General features: G+C 38.3%; 1 protein-coding gene across 1 annotated transcript in view; it reads right to left on the reverse strand.

Moving 5' to 3' along the window:
• LOC149085770 (sodium-coupled neutral amino acid transporter 7-like) overlaps positions 1-23,479 on the reverse strand; it is a 38,962-nt gene extending 15,483 nt beyond the window's left edge. The window contains exons 1-2 of the mRNA XM_089232168.1: positions 23,116-23,479; positions 6,188-6,414 (exon numbers count right to left, since the gene is read on the reverse strand). Of these exons, the coding sequence (XP_089088294.1) occupies positions 6,188-6,374 (187 nt within the window). The 5' untranslated portion in view covers positions 6,375-6,414; positions 23,116-23,479. The remainder of the gene's footprint in view (positions 1-6,187; positions 6,415-23,115) is intronic.
• Positions 23,480-25,131: the final 1,652 nt, after the last annotated feature.

Below are 25,131 nucleotides of genomic sequence, written 5' to 3' on the forward strand. Positions count from 1 at the left end.
CACTTGATCATTCACATCGTCATTTACTCAACCATACAATCACTCACACTCACTGACTCATATATCCAATATCACAACCATTTTCTCTCTCATATAGTAACTCACTCACTTATACGGTCGCTCACCCACTTATATAGTCACTTATTCAGCCAATCGATTACTCGGTCAGGGCAGGTGAAGTGTCAGAGGCGAAATTTCCGGATCCCGAATTCCAGAAGAAGTCTTAGGATTCAGGGAATGGCCTTTCCAGCTATAAGCCTGTATAATGTTGAATTTGTAGGAATTGAAAGTATTCAAAGGTCTCACTAGCTGGCTGATGAGAAGACGAATTCACAAAGAAAAATTCAACTGTTCTCGTGGGGAATCGAATGTCCTTTCTTTCCGGGTGAGCGCACTAGACCACTACGCTATAAAGGCAACGAGCCTCTTTCCTTTAGAGCTAGTGTGCGTTGAACGAGACTTCCCTTACAGAGCCACTTTAGTGATCTATAAATGTTTCGTGGATTCGAGTGATCTGGAAATGTGTCCGGGCCACTCAACTTCTCTGGAACTGAGTCACACATCACTGAAGCGATCTGTTACTATACCGCGGATCACTTACTTAATCTGGGAATGGGCCGGGGGTAACTTGAGCGATGTGGAACCTCACTGGGGGCCCGTTTACGTGCTCTAAAACTGTAAAACTGTGCACATGTCACTCAAGGACACCTAAATGTGTCACGGATAGCTTAAAAGCTCTGGAACTGCGTCGCGCGTTACTTGAGTGATATGTGAATGTTCCACGAGCTTACTTCAGTGATCTGAAAATGTGACACGGGCCGGTTAAATAATTTGGAATTGTGCCACAGGTCACTTAAGCGATCTGTAAATGTGCCACTTAGGTCATTTTTACAAAATTAGGTTTCAGGGGGTCGGCCATATAACCCCCAGGACCGCATTTCGTCTGCGGGCCAAGGGTTTACCATATATGGCTTAGAGGGTGGGTCGCAATGAATTTCTTGGAAAGAAATTCTGAATTCTTTTCAACTATCATTGAAATGAGCAGAAATTGATTGTAATAACATATAAAGGTATTTTCTTCCGAAATTTTAATTTTTTAAGAATTCTTTTTTTTTGCAGCAAAAAAAATTTTTTTTTTGATAATTGGGGTAGGCGCCCCCCCCCCATCCGCCTACGTCTCTGTCCCACCGATGTGCGTTAGGAAATAAGACGCAGAGCTGATAACAAAATTTTGATGACAAGGGGAGGTGGTGTCAGAGTTTTGTTGACTTTTGTTGACAAGGCGTTGGGGTCAAAATTGGCTAAAAATTTGCTGACGTAATACTTGAACGGCCCCAAATGTCTGGGGCGAAATTTCCGGATCCCAGGAGAGGGTGGCTGAGAGAGAGAGTTTCCCCGTGTGTAAATAATGACACACAACTTTTTTAGATTTATCCCTGCTAGTTCAAAATTCTGTACGTCGTCGTCCATATTTGTTAGCAGAAGCTTGAACGTAAAACAAGGTTGAACATTCAAGCCAAAAAAAAAAAATCTAAATATCGTCTCTGTTGTTGCTGTCGTTGGTGTTGTTTGGGTTGAAACCAAAGAAAATTGCGAATTTCCAACGTCTAAGAAAATGAATTTGTTCAAAACAGAAGAATGATGACGATGATGATGGTGACACTGTTAGAGGCTATAAAAGGAATGGACGTAACCCAGTGATGGTAACCTCTTCCAGCAAAATTTCTCTCAAAAATTTCCCTTTTGACCAAATTTTTCCCACGCATTCAGAAAAATGTGCTGCTGCCATCTAGCGGGGATATACGTAATCAAGAATTTTACAATAGACATGTATTGCACTGCATTAATTTTTTTATTTTTTGCCAAAATTCTTTTGTTTGATGAACTCTCAAAATTTCCCACAAATGCTGAGAAATTTCCCACTAGGGTGAATTTTGCCCAATTTTTCCCTCGAATATAGGAAAATTTCCCACGAGTTACCATCACTGACGTAACCGAATTCGTTGAATAGTTCGGGCGGTTGGTTGGACAACTTTGGCTTTGGTTTTGGCGCCGGGTTAGAGTGGAAGTCTCTTTGGCTCCCTTTTCTCTTTCAGGTACTATTTTATCAAACAAAGAGATTGATGTGTGTGTTCATCAAGGAAGCCGTTCCGACGAACGATCCCGAGCGGCGGGACATCTTTTGGCAACATTAAGTAAACAACACATTGATGTCGATTTTCATATAGGTGTTAAGACGAATACTGAATTGTTATTGAGAATTAACCCCTATACGATCACGGACGAAATATTCGCCAGTGGAATTGATTCAATCCTGTTGTTCTCTGCGTTTTCTTCCCTCTTCCCCCCCCCTCATCATCACGAAGCTTTATTGTAACCCTATCTCTACGGAAATTCTCTTCGTCCCAGTTCTTTCTTATACTCCTGTGTGAGTAACTTTCCCCTCCCCACACATAATGTATCAGTCTACTATATATATGTAAGAGCGAAACAGTACACATAGGGTGAGGGTGAAAAAATAAATCTACTGCATAGTCTTTCATCTACTTATCTTTATTATACTGTTTTTTTTCTCGTTTTTTTTTTCTATTTATTTATTTTTCTTCCTTCTCTTCTATTTTTTCTTTCTTCTTCCTTTATTATAACATGCGATTAGGTTAGGATAAGGTTGCCAGATTTATTGTCATCGATACACGTCAAATAGAGAACATCAAGACTTGTTGCCAAAAGCCTGTACGTGAGGCGGGGGGAAGGGGGGAAGGGGTTTGCCAACAATGAGTTTCCCCTCCTGTTATGAAACGGCTCTGAAATGATGATATTGTTACGAATGCGCTTATTGTTGCTGCGATAGATAACAATGAGGATTGGAAAGATCATACATACATACACCTATAAATACGATGGCGTTTAGTTATTGTCTAACCATCTGCGAATGCTAGGGGTTAATGAAAATGGGAAGTTCTAGAGCGCCGTGAGCTGGAACTGACTAATCACCGTTAGGTGTTTAGTAATGGGAGTGGTGGGACTTGCTTAATAAGACAACCATAAGTATTCTTTATGGGCATTGTATAATATTTTATCATGTGTATATATTGTTTATAATTTGTGTTAATTGCATTTTTAATTGGGTTGCTGTATTTTTTTTAAATATATAACATCCATATTTTTATGGGCATCTTTTTATCAGCCACCTCGTTGGGCATTTTGTCTGTTGTGGCCTTGTATTTGTATTTGTATTTGAACCCGGATTCGACCTTCTTTCGTGTTTAACGTGGCAGAAGGTTCTAAAAGTAGAATTGCTGGATAACTTCGGCGTTGTGGCGGGAGTACCGGAGACATCGTGTGTGCCCTCCTGTGAAATACGGCTCCTGTGGTTTGCCAGGAGGACAGAAACAGGTCGTTCAGAATTTATTTCATCCGACATGTTTAATGCGTCAATTTGTGGCTACCGTGATCTGGTCTGGGACGATTGAACGGGGTTCAAATGCCGAGTTGGATCCGGGTAATACTAATGAATGAAAGAAAATTGTGACCAATTCGTGTTAAGCAGTATATTTAACAAGATCCTTGTAACTGCATAAAACAACTCTTTCGTTGCTGAACAAAAAACAAAAAGCATATTATTCTTGGACGGAAACCATGGGTCCTACCAGGTTTTAATGTTTAGAAAGATCTGAGACAGACTGACGTCTATCGCTCGCGATTACTGTAGATGTTCATTCTGAGAGCGTATGCGCATTGGCGACAAATGTTCGAAAATTGATACACAGCGAGAACTCCTAGTAGTCTACGCAGAGCTTCGCGTAAAATTTCCACTCATTTCCGCCACTAGGTGGAACTACTAATTTTTATTTTTGAAATTTCAGTTTTACGCCAGACGGCGTTACAGTCTAAATCTGCAGGGCTTTGGGAATTCCCCCTCCATCTAAGACATCAGGGGGCGCAGTAGTTTTCATCTTGTGACGTCATAATTTTGATTCACCATATGTTAAACGGGACATCTCAATCATAGTGTAGTATATTTTTATGTATTGTAGTGAGGGAATAACAGATTTTACCGTTAGAGTTGACCATATTTTAAACTGGATATCTGAACCAACAATTTCAACCAATCAGAAGACATTAATATATTTTATTAATTTGCATTAAATTTCATTATACAAATCCGAGATATTATTGTAAAAAGCATGTTTTAGCCCATCAGAGATAAAATGTCGTGTATAATCACTATTGATTGATCTAAAACGCCCTGTATAATTGAGTCAGTAGTTCTTTGTTGCAGCTTATGGACCAGATTAGGGACTCAAGAGTATCATTTTGTCCTGGGGCCCCACGGCAATGTCAGTTCTGACCTGCCTGACTTCCTAGGTCAATAATTATTCGTTTAGAGACTCATCACACCGACATCTTCGCACGTGACCTACCGACACAGTTCCTCGTCCGTCTCGAGATTCGTTTTATTCATATAACGTAGCCTGCTAACATATCAATGGTAATTCTTCGTTTTGAGACTCATCACACAGGCATACGTATCCTATTAACGCATGAGTGACATGTTTTGGTAATATCGACAAATCAGTGACAATTCTTTCTATTAAAATTCGTCACACTGGCACATCACTGACGATTTCTCTTCTTGAGATTCGGCACACTGATATTATGTAGCCTATTGACAAATCAGTGATGAGAGACTCGTTGCATTGGAAAACTGGAGAAACACTCACGCTATGTCGCAAGAAGCAACATAAGCACTTCTGCCCCCCCCCCCCCCTCCGGAGAGGGGGACCCGAGCATCTTCGGGAAAACTATAAGTTATTGATACGCCAAAGATTACATACAGTGCACCGTAATTAAAATTATGTAAATAAAAGAATCAAATAAATCAAGTGAAGGTCAAAGTGCAACGGGCACCGATAATAAACATTTATAGAAAGTTGTATATAATCATATCGCAAAGGCGCAATCAGAAGCCGCACTGACATTACGTGGCTTACTGACACATCAGTAATGTATTTTGGTCATACGAAAATACGTGATTTAGCGATACATATCAGTGATAATTCTCCGTTCCGAAACTTGTCATGCCCGCATAACATGGCCGACCGAGACAACAGTGATAAATTTCGGTAATACTATATCTACACATCAATGACAATATCTCGTTTTGAGACTCGTCACATTGATGTTACGTGGCCTACCGACACAGTGATAAATTTTGGTCATACCGACAATACGTGGAGTACCGAAATAATAATTCTTTCTCGTCTCCAGACGCATCACACTGACATAACATAGCTTACCGACACGTCAGTGCTGATTCCTCACCTAAAGACTCACCATGTTGATATTTGGTGGACTACCGACAAATCAGTGATAACTTCCCGTCTCGAGACTCATCACACCGACATAACATGGCCTACCGACACACCAGTGACGATTCCTCTTCTAAAGACTCATAAAGCTGATACTCATAGCTTACCGACAACACATCAATGATTCTTCCATGGGCGGAGATACGGGAGAGGTATGGGGTCAATGTCTCCAATCTATCTCCGCCTATGAATTCTTCCTCGTGTCAAGACTCATGATACTGATATTAGATAACCTACTGACACATCAGTGATAATTTCCGGTCTCGAGACTCGTCACACTAGCATTACACGGGAAGATAATTAGTAGACGTTTATCAGAGACATTGTATATTCCTAAAACATTCCGAACAGAATTCTTCCACTGATTACAGCGGGATGAACGTAACTGGACATTGATTTTAGAAGATAACTTATTATATATATTTATTTACCTTCAATAAATTTAATAATAATTGGCCGATAAACGATAATTTTGATAGAATACAGAGAAAGTTCAGGGGTTAAGGGAGGTCGAAAGCTTTAAATCTCTTATCAACTTCTTCAGAAACGGAAAAATTAATAAGCAAAAAAATCTGCATTCTTGCAGAATCGATAAGCCCTACACGGGGTACCCAAGGTCACTCCTCGTGATAGAATTTTCTCGAATGAAAGAGGATATCGTCGGGGGACATCAGGACGTCGATTTCTGCACCGATAAAGTTTGTCTTCTGGGAACTGAAACAGATTTTTATTAGATACAACATCAATAATCACGTTTGTGAAACGTGATGTTGCCTATATTTTGAAAGAAATTCGAGGTTTTCTGCTAGGCTCACCTTTAGGTCCCCTTTCGTTCATGGACATGGCCTTTCCATGCTCCAACAGCAAATGAGTTGCCTCGTTTGGTTGGTGATGGGACCTGGTCTTCCATGTTGTCCTAGAGAAGACTTTGTTGAAGATATCTTTTGACAATGAGTCCCATTGGATGTTGGGTATGGACATGGAACTGACGTTGAATTTCATCTTTTTTGTACGTCAGCTTCTATCGAAGGTTCTCGGCTTTCTAGAAATGAAAAACATTAATTAATATATTATTAGTAAAGCCTAAAAATTCCTAAAAATGGCACTAAAAAAGAGCCATTTACAATTTATGGAAGGAAGGAAATGTAACTAAAAACTAATGTGTGTTAAGGGTCCAAAAACTAGCTGAAACATTGGTTGCGTTTAATACGTCTACTGTTTCAATTAGAGTTTAAAATAACTGCATTATTATATAAGTTAAATTGATTTCAAACCGAAAGTAAAGTGTTTGATGTCCCTCAGGATTGGGTCAATTCCAAAGCCACCATAACCAGCCACGAAGCCCTAAGAGAAATTGATCTGTGGGGCTCCTTCCAGCTGCGAATATTTCCCGTTTATTTGATGTATTATTTGGGATAATCATTGTCATTTCTATAGTTGAAACATAGCTATCTATAGCTACCATAGCTTCTATTGCATAGTTTCTCAAACTTTTTATTCTATTGCCCCGTCTTCAGAATTTTTTTTCTCTCATCGCCCCTCAACTCAAGCGAACCCATAGGATCCCATGTTAAATCCGTATCTTCAACCACCCCCGTGGACCGTTTCATCGCCCACCAGGGGGCGATATTGCCTACTTTGGGAAACACTGTTCTATTGTAAAAATAAATTTAACTTCTTTTTATATCACCACACATGCGGGACTCCTTCAAGCGCTGGCGTCTTTGTTGCAGCATCTGTAGGACACCCCTGAGGGTGACTCTAGTCCAGTGATTCCCAACGTGGGCGTTAACGCCCCCTCGGGGGGCGGTAAAAGCTACGGGTATAGCATAGGATTCTATGGGTGAGATTACGTTGGGGGGCGCTGGGAGAAAAAAATTTCTGAAGAAGGGGGTGATGGGACAAAAAAGGTTGGAAAACTATGCTCTAGTCTGTTTAATCGAATACCAAATATGTATGTAAAATAAACAGCCATGGTTGTTTTGCAGTGCGTTTGTGGTGAAAAAATAAAATCAAAACAACGTGGGCCTCTGAGCCCTGTCCGTCCGCTCCTACTCCACTTTGTGTGAGCCATGACGCCAACTTATGACGTCTTGGGACAGTCATCAGTCAGTTATACATATGCAACGCAGTCAAGTGCCTGTAACGCCTTGAAATATGTAAAAGATTTAAGGCGGAACGCATCTGGTCATCTCAGCGCAATGTCTGAGCGAGACATAATGTGAAGCATATGGAAAAACTAATTTCCAATTTTCCTCTGCTTTTCTAACATGGGCTGCGTTCACCTGGAACAAAATCATTCACGTCTAACGCCATCTGGTCAAAGCAAAGTTATTGCATAACAAAACCAAGATTCCCCTATCTCTCAGATCACTTATTCGCGTTTAAATGGGGCTGGAGGAACTCTTGATGGATCTTGAGCCATTCGACTGTGCACCGACTCGAGGCACCGCACTAGGAGGGGGTGCCGAATCCGAGTTGACAGGTCGGGAAAAAAGGTTAGTCGACCAAATAGAGTCTATGAACGGGGGGTACCGAAATAAGTCCCACACTGTTAGAGATTTTTTTCCTCGAACGACCCCTGTGTGTGATTGTGGCTGATAAGCAAGGTTGCAGCGCATTGCTTTGTACCGGGAGTCACATGGTGTTAAAATAGCTCTGAGCATGCCCAGTGGCGTATTTACAGAGGGACTTCGCGGGCTCAGGGCGGCAAGTTTGGAGGAGCGACAAATTTTAGGAATAAGCGGCCAAGAAAACTGGTACATAATAAGAGAAGGGCGGCAAAATTTTCTAACCATGGATCAGTCTCAGTCCAGAGAGCGAGAGACTAGGTCAGTGAGTGACCCAGAGAGTTTGCAAGCATGTGAGTAAACAAAAGAGTGCACACACGCGTGCGTGAGCAAAAGAGTGACCTAGAGCGTGAGCAAGCATATGAATAACAAAAAGAGTAAAAGAACTTAGAGAGTGCATGAGAGCATGTGAATAACCAAAAGAGTGACCTATAGTGTGTGCAAGCATGTAAATGATCGAAAGAGTGACCTAGAGCATGTGCAAGCATGTGAATGACCAAAATAGTGTGAGAGTGCGTGAATGGTCAAATGGGTGACCTAAAGAGTGTATGAGCATGCGGGTGGCATAGAGAATGTATGAGCATGAGTGTGATTTAGAGATTGTATGAGCACACGAGAGTGACTTAGAGAGTGCGTGACCATGAGAGTGACCTAGATAGTGTGTGAACATGAGAGTAACTAAGCGAGTGTATGTGAGTAACCAAAAGAGTACCCAAACATTTGATGATCAAAAGAAGGATTTTCGGTCACACAAGGTATTATTGAGACACAGGTTTATTGAAAAGCGGATTATAGCACAAGGCGGCGAATTCGAGGAGCGAGTTGTCAACAGAATTAGACTAGCATAAGGGTAAGGGTGGCAAAATTCGTGTAGCCTACAGGCGGCCAAACCATAAATACGCCTCAGAGCGTGCAGTAGAATTTCAACAAAATGTTAAGGTGCGTCGTATTATTTGACAACACCACGCCATGTTTCAACGTATACTGAGACGAGAGATTTCGTTATTTAGCTGCAAGAAATCCTTGAGACGCTGTCAAAGCTCTTTGACGTGCCCTCGACCGCATGCAATTTATGTATCTTACAATCAGACCACGGCCCCATTTTGGAATGAACTTGATCTTCTACTATGTATGGTGATACATAATCGTCAGGGCCCTCCACGACGGCATGTTGGAGCCGAGCCCATAGGCTGGCCATAAAAATCGATCATTATTTCTTATCAAACTAAATATATCAATTTTTTTATCACTATATTTACGAAGAAATGAACTTTTTTCACACTCAGTCTTTCATGTAATGAAATATAATTATTCTTAACGGTAATTAAATATAATAAATTCATGACAAGTTTTATACAGTATAGATTGTATGATTTTTTGTGTGAATTTTTTATTTATTTTTTTCGGTAAATTTTAAATTTTTATTTCATTCTTTCTGCAAATTTATGTTTCAGTTTTCTTCTTTAAATATTGATTTCATTTTTGTTATCGAAATTTTTGTTCCATTTCTTTTCGTTTCATTTCTTTTCAATTTTTTTTCTCTAATTTTTTTTTTCTGTGAATTTTCGTTTCATTTCTTTTCAATTTTTTTTCTCTAATTTTTTTTTTCTGTGAATTTTCGTTTCATTTCTTTTCATTTTTTCCCTCTAATTTTTGTTTCATTCCTATTCGTTTTTTCCCTCTAATTTTTGTGTCACTCCTATTCGTTTTTTCCCTCTAATTTTTGTTTCATTCCTATTCGTTTTTTTTCTCTAATTATTGTTTCATTCCTATTCGTTTTTTCCCTCTAATTTTTGTTTCATTCCTATTCGTTTTTTTTCTCTAATTATTGTTTCATTCCTATTCGTTTTTTCCCTCTAATTTTTGTTTCATTCCTATTCGTTTTTTCCCTCTAATTTTTGTTTCATTCCTATTCGTTTTTTTTCTCTAATTATTGTTTCATTCCTATTCGTTTTTTTCTCTAATTATTGTTTCATTCCTATTCGTTTTTTCCCTCTAATTTTTGTTTCATTCCTATTCGTTTTTTTTCTCTAATTATTGTTTCATTCCTATTCGTTTTTTCCCTCTAATTTTTGTTTCATTCCTATTCGTTTTTTCCCTCTAATTTTTGTTTCATTCCTATTCGTTTTTTTTCTCTAATTATTGTTTCATTCCTATTCGTTTTTTCCCTCTAATTTTTGTTTCATTCCTATTCGTTTTTTTTCTCTAATTATTGTTTCATTCCTATTCGTTTTTTCCCTCTAATTTTTGTTTCATTCCTATTCGTTTTTTCCCTCTAATTTTTGTTTCATTCCTATTCGTTTTTTTTCTCTAATTATTGTTTCATTCCTATTCGTTTTTTTTCTCTAATTATTGTTTCATTCCTATTCGTTTTTTCCCTCTAATTTTTGTTTCATTCCTATTCGTTTTTTTTCTCTAATTTTTGTTTCATTCCTATTCGTTTTTTCCCTCTAATTTTTGTTTCATTCCTATTCGTTTTTTCCCTCTAATTTTTGTGTCATTCCTATTCGTTTTTTCCCTCTAATTTTTGTTTCATTCCTATTCGTTTTTTTTCTCTAATTATTGTTTCATTCCTATTCGTTTTTCCCTCTAATTTTTGTTTCATTCCTATTCGTTTTTTTTCTCTAATTTTTGTTTCATTCCTATTCGTTTTTTTTCTCTAATTATTGTTTCATTCCTATTCGTTTTTTCCCTCTAATTTTTGTTTCATTCCTATTCGTTTTTTTTCTCTAATTTTTGTTTCATTCCTATTCGTTTTTTCCCTCTAATTTTTGTTTCATTCCTATTCGTTTTTTCCCTCTAATTTTTGTGTCATTCCTATTCGTTTTTTCCCTCTAATTTTTGTTTCATTCCTATTCGTTTTTTTTCTCTAATTATTGTTTCATTCCTATTCGTTTTTTCCCTCTAATTTTTGTTTCATTCCTATTCGTTTTTTCCCTCTAATTTTTGTGTCATTCCTATTCGTTTTTTCCCTCTAATTTTTGTTTCATTCCTATTCGTTTTTTTTCTCTAATTATTGTTTCATTCCTATTCGTTTTTCCCTCTAATTTTTGTTTCATTCCTATTCGTTTTTTTTCTCTAATTTTTGTTTCATTCCTATTCGTTTTTTCCCTCTAATTTTTGTTTCATTCCTATTCGTTTTTTCCCTCTAATTTTTGTTTCATTCCTATTCGTTTTTTTTCTCTAATTATTGTTTCATTCCTATTCGTTTTTTCCCTCTAATTTTTGTGTCATTCCTATTCGTTTTTTCCCTCTAATTTTTGTTTCATTCCTATTCGTTTTTTTTCTCTAATTATTGTTTCATTCCTATTCGTTTTTCCCTCTAATTTTTGTTTCATTCCTATTCGTTTTTTTTCTCTAATTTTTGTTTCATTCCTATTCGTTTTTTCCCTCTAATTTTTGTTTCATTCCTATTCGTTTTTTCCCTCTAATTTTTGTTTCATTCCTATTCGTTTTTTTTCTCTAACTATTGTTTCGTTCCTATTCGTTTTTTCCCTCTAATTTTTGTTTCATTCCTATTCGTTTTTTCCCTTTAATTTTTGTTTCATTCCTATTCGTTTTTTTTCTCTAATTATTGTTTCATTCCTATTCGTTTTTTCCCTCTAATTTTTGTTTCATTCCTATTCGTTTTTTTTCCTCTAATTATTGTTTCATTCCTATTCGTTTTTTCCCTCTAATTGTTGTTTCATTCCTATTCGTTTTTTTTCTCTAATTTTTGTTTCATTCCTATTCGTTTTTTCCCTCTAATTTTTGTTTCATTCCTATTCGTTTTTTTCTCTAATTATTGTTTCATTCCTATTCGTTTCTTCCCTCTAATTTTTGTTTCATTCCTATTCGTTTTTTTTCTCTAATTTTTGTTTCATTCCTATTCGTTTTTTCCCTCTAATTTTTGTGTCATCCCTATTCGTTTTTTCCCTCTAATTTTTGTTTCATTCCTATTCGTTTTTTCCCTCTAATTTTTGTTTCATTCCTATTCGTTTTTTTTCTCTAACTATTGTTTCGTTCCTATTCGTTTTTTCCCTCTAATTTTTGTTTCATTCCTATTCGTTTTTTCCCTTTAATTTTTGTTTCATTCCTATTCGTTTTTTTTCTCTAATTTTTGTTTCATTCCTATTCGTTTTTTCCCTCTAATTTTTGTTTCATTCCTATTCGTTTTTTTCTCTAATTATTGTTTCATTCCTATTCGTTTCTTCCCTCTAATTTTTGTTTCATTCCTATTCGTTTTTTTTCTCTAATTTTTGTTTCATTCCTATTCGTTTTTTCCCTCTAATTTTTGTGTCATCCCTATTCGTTTTTTCCCTCTAATTTTTGTTTCATTCCTATTCGTTTTTTCCCTCTAATTTTTGTTTCATTCCTATTCGTTTTTTTTCTCTAACTATTGTTTCGTTCCTATTCGTTTTTTCCCTCTAATTTTTGTTTCATTCCTATTCGTTTTTTCCCTTTAATTTTTGTTTCATTCCTATTCGTTTTTTTTCCTCTAATTATTGTTTCATTCCTATTCGTTTTTTCCCTCTAATTTTTGTTTCATTCCTATTCGTTTTTTTTCTCTAATTTTTGTTTCATTCCTATTCGTTTTTTCCCTCTAATTTTTGTTTCATTCCTATTCGTTTTTTTCTCTAATTATTGTTTCATTCCTATTCGTTTCTTCCCTCTAATTTTTGTTTCATTCCTATTCGTTTTTTCCCTCTAATTTTTGTTTCATTCCTATTCGTTTTTTTCTCTAATTATTGTTTCATTCCTATTCGTTTCTTCCCTCTAATTTTTGTTTCATTCCTATTCGTTTTTTTTCTCTAATTTTTGTTTCATTCCTATTCGTTTTTTCCCTCTAATTTTTGTTTCATTCCTATTCGTTTTTTCCCTCTAATTTTTGTGTCATCCCTATTCGTTTTTTCCCTCTAATTTTTGTTTCATTCCTATTCGTTTTTTCCCCCTAATTTTTGTTTCATTCCTATTCGTTTTTCTCCCTCTAATTTTCGTTTAATTTCTTTTTGTTTGTTTCTCTTAATTTTTGTTTCATTTCTTTTCATTTTTCCCCTAATTTTTGTTTCATTTCTTTCGTTTTTTTCTCTAATTTTCGTTTAATTTCTTTTTGTTTGTTTCTCTTAATTTTTGTTTCATTTCTTTCTCTAATTTTCTCGCCATTTCTTTTCATTTTTTCTCTAATTTTCCTGCCATTTCTTTTCATTTTTTTCTTGTGAATTTTTGTTTCATTTATTTTCATTTTTTTTCCTTGCGAATATTTGTTTCATTTCTTGTGAACTTTCGTTTCATTTTTTCTACAAATTTTTATTTAATTTTTTCCCCATAAATTTTTATATTTCATTTTTCTTCTGTAAACTCTTGTGTTTTTTTTCATTTCTGTAAATTTTTTTGTTTCTTTTCATTTCCGTAAATTCTTGGTTTTTTTTTTCTATTTCTGTAACATTTTGTTTCACTTATTATGTGAATTTGTATTTCATTTTTTTTCTCTGTAAATTTTTTATCTTTTTATTTCTGTAAATATTCATTTCATTTTTTATTACATAGATAAGATAAGTTTATTTAATTAGTTAAAACACGAACACACAACATTTTGAAGGTACGCTAGCTTTTTAGCCCCAAAAATAACAATTGTTACATGCTTGACGCTACAAATAATAATGACGGGGGTGGGGGGGGGGAAGAAGAGAAAAACTTTGTATACAGTATACAAATATGTTATGGTAAATGTGATAAATGCGATTATTATACATAATCACCGCAATTTCCGGCAAATATGCCGTAATGATGACCCTTATTAGATATTATAAGCCACGGCTTTATTATTGGATTCTTTGATAATATCGTTATTGATACAGAATATATTGCTGTTATGTTCTGTGATATTTTTATTGGAAACTTTTTTTTACAAATATTGAATTTCATGCAATTTCTTTTCAAACCCATAGCATGTATTATGTTTTTTTTTTTAAATTTATTTATTCACTTTTGGAGCACGTCTCTCTTTACGTGAAACATTAATTCAAATTGAATATGTATTAATTATATTCAATATTTTATTTTCTGACCTTAAAAGTATCTGAATCCATTTTAGTCCCAGGCTCAATTTCGACCAATAACTTCGAAAAATTTTCAATGTACTGCACATCGGGATGCACAACCTCCAGCCCGACTAGGGGTTGCATCCCGCCCGCGAAAGTTGTTCCGGTAGAAAAATATATATTTCCACAACACGATAAATACCTAGGCTGATCAATCATAATTCCTTCATAAAAATACGGGATATCGCAAAAAAAAATTGTCAAAGGCAAGTAAATTTGCCAATAACAGCCAAGAAATTTGTCGAAGGCCTTGTAAAGTGTTTCCATTTATAACCGAAAATATTGCCAAATGCAAGTGAAGTTTCCAATTACAGCCAAAACAATTGTTAAAGGCGAGTAAATTTGTCAATTACAGCTGGAAAGTTTGTTAAAAAGACGAGTAAATTTATCAATTACAGCCGAAAATTTTCTCAAACGTTAGTAAAGTTGCCTACTGTCGCTAAAATTGCTGAAAAATTGGCAATCGTGGAAACGAGGGTTCTGCAAATCAAAATGTAAATCACCAAAGATTAAAAACGTGTTGAAAAATATGTGAAATGAATACATTTATATTGGTATCACTAACTATGGTAATCATCATAATTATCATAAATATAATTATTCATATTTATCATAATGATAATTAGATTCATGATTATCATAATACAATAGTTAATAAGTCATGAAAATAATCTTAGTTCTTGATTTGAAAAATTCAATGAAAATATGTTGAGAATAGGGGAAAAACGGGACATTTTTTATAAAAAAAATTTCGAGGAATGTCACATAAAGTACGGGTCATGCGGTCACCCAATGTATACAAGTCTCTGGCCCACGAGCGGCAGAAATAGCGCATATCAGGTGCGTGGACTTGAAAGGTTGCGTGTAGGGCACCCCCTACTTGTGTTGCATATAATTGCAGATAATTTTTTTTTCTTTAGAGATAAAACCCTTCTAAGTTACCCGACTACGTTGAAAACGTCATTTTGGAATAAATAATCGATTTTTATTTTTCATGGAAGCCTCCCATTTCTTGTGATTGCAAAACAGGCTTTTTGTTTTGTTTGTATGGCGCTCAGAACCCAAGTTACGTCCACTTTAATGTTGCGTTTTCACATACAAGTAATCCGTGAATAAAAACTAAAAAAACGTGTTTTACGAAGAATGATATTTTTGACATTTTACTTGAGCTTGCGACATTAGTTCTAAAAATCTATTCATTGTATCATTACGAAATTTTAATATGATATTCTGCTATCTATTGTTGAGATTACGAACCAAAAAGTTTAAGGTTTATCTCGCATATTTTGTCTAATAACAGTGTTTTATAGACGATATTTAGAAGGAAATTTCCAAAATTTCGCACGTATTTTAACAAATTCGAGTGTAACTTATGAGCATATTATACAATCTTTCAAAATTCGGTTCATAACCTACACCAGTGGTTCTCAACCTGGGGCCATATGGCCCCCTTGCCCTTGAAAATCAGAAGAAGGATGATCCACGACAGGTAGTGAAGGGGGAGTCACAGAGAGCTGTGAAGAGAAAAGCTTTAAAAGTGAAACATGGTTGAAAAATATTATTACTTCCAGAATTAATCAGATCCGTCCATAGAACCAGGGGCATCTTAACCCTTGGGTCTATGTGGGCATGACCCGGGTCTTCATGTTTATAATGGAGGGAGGGGGACTGCACTATATATGGGATCTGGTGGTATGATTGTCATATGTAAGCTGTTACTTTTAGCTAAGTATGGAGGGCCGCCAGAGCAACGGTTGATGTGTTGGGAGGGTCGATTTATCGTGCATGTTCGTTAGATCGTCCCGTATTTTACACAGACCATTTTTTTTACCATATAATTCGACTCCTGGGAGAGATGATAATCCACCATTTGAATCCGTGCCTAGCCAGGAATCCAGAGATTGATCTGATTTATTAAAATTTCATTCATAATAAAAAAAATTGAATGTATCTCACTCTTGGATGAGGGTAGGGTGGGGGGGGGGGGGGCACGAGAAAAAAATGTGATCCATAGGGGGCCATGAGCTGAAAAAGATCAAGAAACACTGACCTACATCATAACCTAGCTGAATGTACTGTGAAAAATCAGGGGCGTAGTCAAAAATTTCATTCGGGGGACGGGACCAGAGTGATAAAACAATAGATTTGCCCATCTTTTTTTCCCTTTTCGGTCATTTTCTCACATTTCGGGGGGAGGACCAGACCCCCAAGTCCTCCCCCCTCGCTAAGCCCTTGTGAAAAATAACAAAACATTCCATTCGTTGAATTTTTCGCAATCGTGTTTCGAGTATTACACGAATTTTGCTTAAAATTTGACACAAAAATACTTTTTCATAGAAAATAATATGGGTAATCCCAAACTTGTAATTGTTTCAACCATTTTGGGACACTTCCCATCAAAAAATGTTATTAAAGTTCACTCCAGTAACCATTTCATAAAAAAGTGATCTCGGATACCTTAAAATGATTCAAAGGTTTGTGTTAACGAATTTCTAAAAATCAGAATTAACTACATTTGACGTCCACACCAAGAAATCCCGAAGTTTTGATTGGCTGTCGGGCAAACCACGTGGTTGTAGAGAAGTGATGATAAAAACGAAAAAAACGTACACGGGAAGAACCGAAAAAGACCTTGTTTTGTCTGCTATGTATTGTTAGGGTGACCATACGTCCCGTATTTCCCGGGACAGTCCCGGTATTTTCTGTTTTTTTGGCCGTCCCGACTTTTTGGCAAAAGTGTCCCGGTTTTTCCCGTATTTTACACGAAGCCAACTTGAATTTTTATTCTTTATTGAAGTCAAAGATTGACATTATTTTTCAACTCATAAATTATTTTACGATAATTACAACTATATATGAGAATATTAATCTCCCACATTTGATTGAACGTTTGTCTTTCGCGGAATACATTGTAATCCACTGCAATTTGCATCATTTCCCGCCATTGGGATTTTTCCGTAATTTCAACAATATTTGGCAACTTTGTTTGGTTTTGGCGTTGTTTTTGGCGACAATTGGCGATGTTCCGTATTTTCCCGTATTTGGAAACGCAATGTCCCGTATTTCTCTCGAGGAAATATGGTCAGCCTATGTATAGACATTATTCAATGACAAATTTCCGTATTCATCGATGTCCTCGAAAAAGATCCACTCGCATAAAAAATGCATTCTAACCTTGAAATGTATTCAAATAGACACAATAAACCAATATTGGTAATATTCTAATACAGTCGAATCCCGTTAGAATGAGACAGGAAGAATGACTTCGTTATAAAGGAATTCCAGATTACCTAGCATTGTTCTCATGTAGACTTATTTGGGGGATTATAGAAAAGTGTTCGTTAAAACGAGATTTTCGCTATAACGGTATTCGTTAAAACGGGATTCGACTGTACAGATCCTATCGCTATTATAAGATAGCTTTTAGGGGTATTCTTATATAAAATAAAATCTTTTCTTAAATCTTAACAATCTACGGAAATTATTTGAAAATACACTGCTGGCCACCGTAAATGCAACACCCTGAAGGAAGCATGCAAATGATATGAAATTTACAACATGCATTAGCGGAGGTGAGATATGCAAATGATTAGAATTTCAGCGCAGACGCACATCACGCGCGCCTGTGGCGCCACTTCAAAGCGCTATTTAAGGCTTGGAGATTTCGACGATTTGAAGTACGGCAATTGTGTTTTTCTTGCGGTTTTTTCAAAAAAACGATCAATTATGCCTCGTAGAAAACAGCGATCATCTTTTGATCAAGTATCCGAGTTCGACAGAGGAAGGATAGTGGCCTACCGAGATTGTGGATTATCTTTCAGGGAAATCGGTAGTCGTGTTGGACGAAACCAAACAACTGTAATGCGGATATGTGATCGTTGGATGCAGGAGGGTACGACGGACCGACGTGTTCGATCGCATCCACCTCAGTGCACCACTTCACGTGATGACAGGCGTATTGTGCGTATGGCAGTGACGGATCGCTCAGCCACATCACGAACCATAGCACAGCACATTCAGTCTGTACCGCATCATCCAGTGTCTGCGCGTACCATTCGACGCCGTTTACAGCAGAGTGGTCTGTCCGCAAGACGTCCATTGCTTCGTCTACCCTTGACGCAGAACCACAGACGTCTCCGCCGCCAATGGTGCGATGAAAGAAGGATGTGGACGGCACAATGGAATGAAATTGTCTTTACTGACGAGTCACGCTTCTGTCTGCAACACCACGATGGTCGGATTCGAGTCTGGAGACACCGTGGAGAGAGGATGCTGAACAGCTGCGTTATGCACCGCCACACTGGTCCTGCACCGGGTATTATGGTATGGGGCGGTATTGGATATCACTCTCGCACTCCTCTAGTACGCATTGCCGGTACTTTAAAAAGCCAGCGCTACATCTCCGAGGTGTCGGAGCCAGTTGTCCTTCCTTACCTTCAGGGCTTGCCCACAGCCATATTTCAACAGGATAATGCGCGACCACACGTGGCACGCATTGTCCAAAGGTTCTTCGTCAATCGCCAGATTGAATTGCTTCCCTAGCCAGCTCGCTCTCCGGATCTTTCGCCGATAGAAAACATGTGGGCCATGGTTGCTCAACGATTGACCCAGATTACATCCCCAGCTGCCACACCAGATCAACTTTGGCAACGCGTGGAAGCTGCTTGGTCTGCTGTACCCCAAGAACACATCCAAAGTCTCTTTGAATCAATGCCGAGGCGTGTGGCAGCGGTGATCTCCAACAATGGCGGCTACTCTGGCTACTGATTTTGGCAAGAACCACACTTCACAGAAGTCTATAAATTTAATCATTTGATGCTTGGTCAACATGTTATCTACAAAATAAATATTGTTGCGATATCTCTTGTCTTTCTTGGTGTTGCAATTTGGGTGGCCAGCAGTGTATAATTACCAATTATGATCATTAGGGGGTGGGGGCATTCAAGAATTATGTCAGCATCGATGGGGGGGGGGGTTTACGATTTGCTCACTTTTTATGACAAGGAGAGGGGGGTTTGGATGATGCTTACGTCATCAACCACCCTTTATGAAATTTTTTTACGGGCATCTTTTACTCGGTGCGCCAAAAACCAGAAAAACCTTTAGATAGTTTGTGGGCACTTGAAGTAACATTCACCCTCCCATTGATAAGTGCCCCACAGAGCCACTTTAGTGATCTCTAATTGTTTCGCAGATCCAAGTGATATCTGGAAATGTGTCCGGGCCGCTTAAGTGCTCTGGAACTGCGCCACGCATTACTCAAGTGATCTGTAATTATATGCCGCGGATCACTTAAATAATCTGAGAATGTGCCGCGTGTAACTTGAGTGATGTAGAACCGCACTGTGGGCCACTTAAGTGCTTTAAAACTACGTCACATGTCACTCAATGGATCTCTAAATGTGTCACGGATCGCCTAAGTGTTGTGGAACTGTGTCCCGGGCCATTTAAGTGATCTGAAAATGTTCCACGGGCCGCTTAAATGTTCTGGAATTGTACCACGGGACACTTAACCGATTTCTAAATGTGTCGCTTAGTTCATTTTTACAAAATTGGGTTTGAGAAGGGCAGGCCGCATCAGAAAACCCCGAGGTCCATATTCGGTCCGCGGGACAAGGGTCTTCATGCGATTTATTATTATATGGCTTAGAGGGTGGGTCGAAATGAATTTATTCTAGATAAATTTTTTGCGTTTATAGCCTTCACAAATGGCATTGAAAATTAACAGAAATTGATTATTACAACATATAAAGGTATTTTCTCTTTTGAAATTGCAATTTAAAAAATATTTTGCTGCATTAAGAAAAATACATTTTTGATCGTCCGGGAGGGTCCACCGTGTGGTCTCTGATCCCACCAATATGCGTTAGGATTCAGAGGGGCAGAGCTGATGACGAAATTTTACTGACAAGGTGGGGGGGGTCAAAAATGGCTAAAAATTTGCTTACGTAATACTTGAACGGCCCCTTAGAGCTTAAGACTGCGGTTCTTACCTTTTGTTTACTTGTGGACTTGTGTTTTACCCAATAGCGGCCCACGCGGCACTTAAGCAGCACATCTACTGATCACTCAGACTATCACGACACAGTCCCAGATTGCTTTAGCGGCCCGCAGCACATTTACAGATCACTTAAAAGACCCGCGGCACATTAACAGATCACCCCCTACGACTCGCAGCTCATTCACAGATCATTTGATAATTTTTGTCGCACCACGGTCATTTTCTGCACACGAGGGCTAATTAGACCGGGACCTACAATTTATTGCCGAATCCGAACGGCAGCCGTGTTTTTTTATACTCATCGAGAGGTTGGAGCGTTAACCTCTCGATGGGTCCAGGTTTTCCGAGAAGGGTCTTACAAATCCATTTACACTCATAGATTCTTGAGTTATGGGTCACGGCCCAAACTTGGGTCTGTCATGATCCGCATAAAGCCACTTACAGTCAGGGATTCTTGATCAGTGGGCAGTGGCGTCGGAGCCGGGGGTGCAGTGGGTGCTCAAGCACCCATGGTAATTTGTGACATGGATCCGAGCACCCCCAGAATTGATACAGAAATTAAAATTTCCGATATCAAACTAAAGCCGAGCACCCACAGTTTCGAAACACTTCCGACGCCCCTGTCAGTGGGCCACTACACAAATTTGATTTTCAAAGGTTTCAGAGATGGGGTTTTACAGTCCTACAACGATAAATCATTCAATCATAACACTTCACTCATAGTTAGAAAAACTGGTGGCAGATGGCAGCACTACACATAACAAGCATTACATAAAAAACAAAAAACTTCACGTCAGGTTTCACTGCACGTACACGCACATTCCCGCATGTACCGATTCGTTGAGGGTTCCGCGGGGGGGGGGGTTGCATGTGTGGTGTAGCAGTAGTAGGTAGGGCTCGGGGATCCATGATGTTCTTAAGTCAGCCACCTCGTTGGGCAATTTGCCTGTTGTGGCGTTGTATTTGTATTGTATTGTATTGTATAGGCTGTACATATACACTGACAGCCAGTGGCTTTTGTGCTACGACCCCCCCCCCCCACTTGATTCATGGGGTCTTCGGAGAAGGGTCACACGAATCCACTTACAGCCAGGCAGGGTCGTCTTAAGAGTATCATGGGCCCCAGGGCGAAGTGACTTTTCTTATTTTCTTAGGCCCTACCTGTCAAATTTGCGAAAATTTCAACCAGTTCTCATTTTTGTAACGCCCCCTCTTCTCTTGGGGCCCCCGGGCCGTGCCCAGGTAGGCCCATCCGTTAAGACGGCACTGCAGCTAGGGATCCTTATGAGTCATGACCCAAACTTGATTCGTAGGGTCTTCCGAGAAAGTCTTACGAATCCACTAACAGCCAGGGATTCCTGAGCTACACAACCCTAACTTGAATCGCAAAGGCTTTTGGGATGGGTCCTACAAATCCCCTTACAGTTCTGTTACAAATTTTCACTAATTTCGAAAAAAAAAGAAAGCAAACCAGAGAGTCCCGTGGGTCGCGAAGCTCATCCTTTTGTTGATTTTGGGTCGCGGCTGAAAAAGGTTAAGAATCAATCTATATACTGTATATAAAATTCATTTTCTGTGTGTGTGTGTGTAGGCCTGTCTGTGTGTATGTTCTGTATACATATCTACAATTTTAGAGCGATCGTCACCAAATTTTGCATATATACCAAATGGGACCCGACTTGAACGATAGGCTACTTTAAAATTTCGTCAGAGCAAGGCAAATGCCCCAAACGGGCAAGAAACTGTCGGCAACAATGGTTTTTGGGCCTCAACAATCACTTTCCGAACGTTTACTCCGGTTACCGTGGTTCCCTAGCAATGCGTTTCAGACGTGTATATGCCTTTACAATGGTTTGTCGTTTCTTTAATCCTGTTGGTATATGTATGATAGTTTATGCCTTTACAACGGTTTGTCACTTCTTTAATCCTGTTAGTATAATGTATATGCATAACAGTGGTTTATGCCTTTATAATGGTTTGCCACATTTTAAATACTCTTAGTAATGAGGCTTTTTGGATGGACGTCATAATCATCATCAGCATCGCTTTGAGGGTCAGGAAAAGGGTGATCCTCATAGAAATCAGTGTTAAAATTGCCGATTTTACTGTGGAAATGTGGAAATTTGGTGGGGTTTTTGGTCACATCAATAATTTTGAAAATTGTATTGAATTCTCGATTTTTTTAAATATTGAGTTCACTTAGAGATACGAAGCCCAGAAAATTAAATATAAAATAATTAGCCCCGGACATACTTTGTAGTTGTATATCCAGGCAATAACATTGATTTCAACTTTTTATTTACATCTTCTCAAGCATGAAAATTAATGTCCATGTATTGTCTTTTGATATTCAACTGCATAAATTTATGTAGGTTAGGATATTTTAAAATTAATTATGGGCCCGTAAAAAGTACATCAAAAAATTCCACAGCTTTAATTAAGCATTTTTGGAAGCTGAAACAGGCAGATGCATAACTTGAAGTTCGAGTGGGGGGGGGGGGTGGGGTGGGGGGGTGGGGGGGGAACGGAGTTACAGATGGGAAAATTGTAAAATGTGTTTCAATAGGGAAATACGCATTTGCGTTTCTGGCAAAACTCAGCAAAATAAGTGATCCAACCAGCTGATAATAAACCCAAAAGTGAAAATTCGCACATTTATGTTTCTGGCATAAGGGAGGACGACATGCTGAATATGCTTGTGATATCCTGGAATTTCTTAACTTGGATCTTATCGTTTTTATTTTTAATCGATAATTTTAAAAATCGTCACTAGTTTTCGTTGAATCGACTTACGTTTCCTCGTGGCGAAAAATTTGATCAAAATATTGATTCAAATATTTCCGAACACAGTCACTGATTTCGTATTGGAACATAATTTAAGATATTTAATCGGTTCAAGTCAAATAAATCAAGTTAAATTATAAACTTTTAATAAAAAATTTTAATCGGATTAATCGAGTCGATTAACTCAACTAAAATTATTAACTGCGATTAACAATTAATCGATTAATCGATCCAATTAATCGGAGCAGCCCTATTAAATATAAAAATTAAATATTACAAAACAAAACAAATTGGAAAATTTCACTCACCTGGAAATCAACGTCGGGCTTTTCACACACACACAAAAAACCCTCTTTAAGTTTTAGTTCCGCTTTTCGTTTTCAGTTCGTTTCCAGCGAAAAGTTTGAGGTCAAAAATATCCATCCAACGACATTCATCATTTCCTTATGAAGAAAGAAAAGAAAATTTCTCGTTTTTCTCTAAAACGCGAGAAGAAAGAAGAGGAACTCGGGTTCGATCCAGACCAGAGCAGTTCCAACCGGCAGACACCAGAGAACGCGAATTTGTGTCCCTGATAGTGACGTCTCACTGTCTCACTCACACTCAATCACTATCGTCACACACACGAACGAATGAAACTTGACTGAGTGACTGACTGACTGAACTGACTCACAACTGACCACGACAAGAGAAAAGAAGCCGAAGCGAACGGAGATGGCCTTCGACCTCTCATGGGCCTCGTCTGGGTCGAAATTCCAGATGAGGTGAAAGAAAGCAAAAATGCGTGTCGTCGTCGTTTTTTCTTTTTCACTTATATACTTACCTTTTCTTTTCCCGCTTCTTCCTACATTTATTATTGATTATTTATTTTCTCGGAAATCATTTATAACAGAAAATATTCGTATATAACGTGAGAAAAATGGCCGGGGGTTAAGCATTTTCGCGGCAGTTTCGATAATCATACCTGCTTGCGTGAGTACGGAACCAGTGGCGTATTCGCAGCGGGGGGGGGGGGGGCTTGGCCCATGGCGGCAAGTTCAGAAAGGCAGCAAATTTGAGGAATGAGTCACCGAGAAAATTAGTGGAATCGGTGAACGGTGGCGAAATTTGTATGAGACTCTATAGATACGCGTCTGCCGTCTTGACACATGGGCCTATCCAAGCACAACCAAGAGCGGGGCGGCTCAAAAATGTGATGTGGTTAAAATTTCCTAGAGTATGGCGTTTAAATTGATTACGGACAACCATTTCTAGCTAGATAGAGACCCAAAAATATCGCTTTGCCCTTGATGCTCTTAAGACAATCCTTCTGCCGAGACAGTAACGGAATACGTGAGTGAGTGACCAAAAGAGTGGCCTAGAAAAACTGCAAACGAGTGAGTTAGCAAGAGAGTGACTTGGAGCTTGAGCTACCATGGGAATGAACAAAAGAGTGACCTAGTCAGTGAGCATAGGCACTGGAACCTGGGGGCTTAGACCAATTGAGCCAGCCTCCCCCCCCAAAAAAAAAATTAATGAATATGCGATGGAACGCACCATCCGCTTCTTGAGTACAGGCTTGAGACGAATGGCGATTTTCATTCCTCTCAATGTTTTCTTCATATCGGCGCCTCTGTCAGTGAGTCACCTAGAAAGTGTGACAGAGCATATGAATGATGAAGAGAGCAGCGGTTCTCAATCGATGCTCCGTGGAGCACTTGGGCCTCCGTGTGCACTCTCAAGGGGCTCCGCGGTCGCTGGAGGAAAAAAAAAAGGAAAATTGAAAATAATAATTGTAATATTTTTGAATAATGAAACTAAATCAGTAAATTTGATGAATAAATAAAAAATAGGCCTATGGGGTTCCGTCATAGAAATTTTTTACCGAAAAGGGCTCCGCTAATTAAAAAAGGTTGAGAACCGCTGACCTAGAGGATGTGTAAACGTGTAAATGATCATAAGAGTCAGCTATAAAGCAAAGAACCATGTCATTGAGCGATCAAAACAGTGACCTTTAGCGTGTGCAAGTATATTGTAATTGACCAAGCAGTGACCTACAGCGTGTGGAAGCATATTGTAATTGACCAAACAGTGACCTACAGCGAGTGGAAGCATATTGTAATTGATCAAAACAGTGACCTACAGCGTGTGCAAGTATATTGTAATTGACCAAAACAGTCATCTACAGCGTGTGCAAGCATGTGAGTGACCAAAACAGTGTGCAAGCGTGTGAGTGACCAAAACAGTGTGCAAGCATGTGGGTGACTTACAGAGTGTGTTAGCAAAGGAGTGACCAAAAGAGTTACTTATAGAGACATAGGTGTACTTGCAGAAGAGTGGTAAGA

This window comes from Pholcus phalangioides, unplaced genomic scaffold, assembly GCF_987345545.1.
Source record: "Pholcus phalangioides strain wild (caught in Gottingen) unplaced genomic scaffold, Ppha-v1.0 ptg000005l_1, whole genome shotgun sequence".
NCBI lineage: Eukaryota > Metazoa > Arthropoda > Arachnida > Araneae > Pholcidae > Pholcus > Pholcus phalangioides.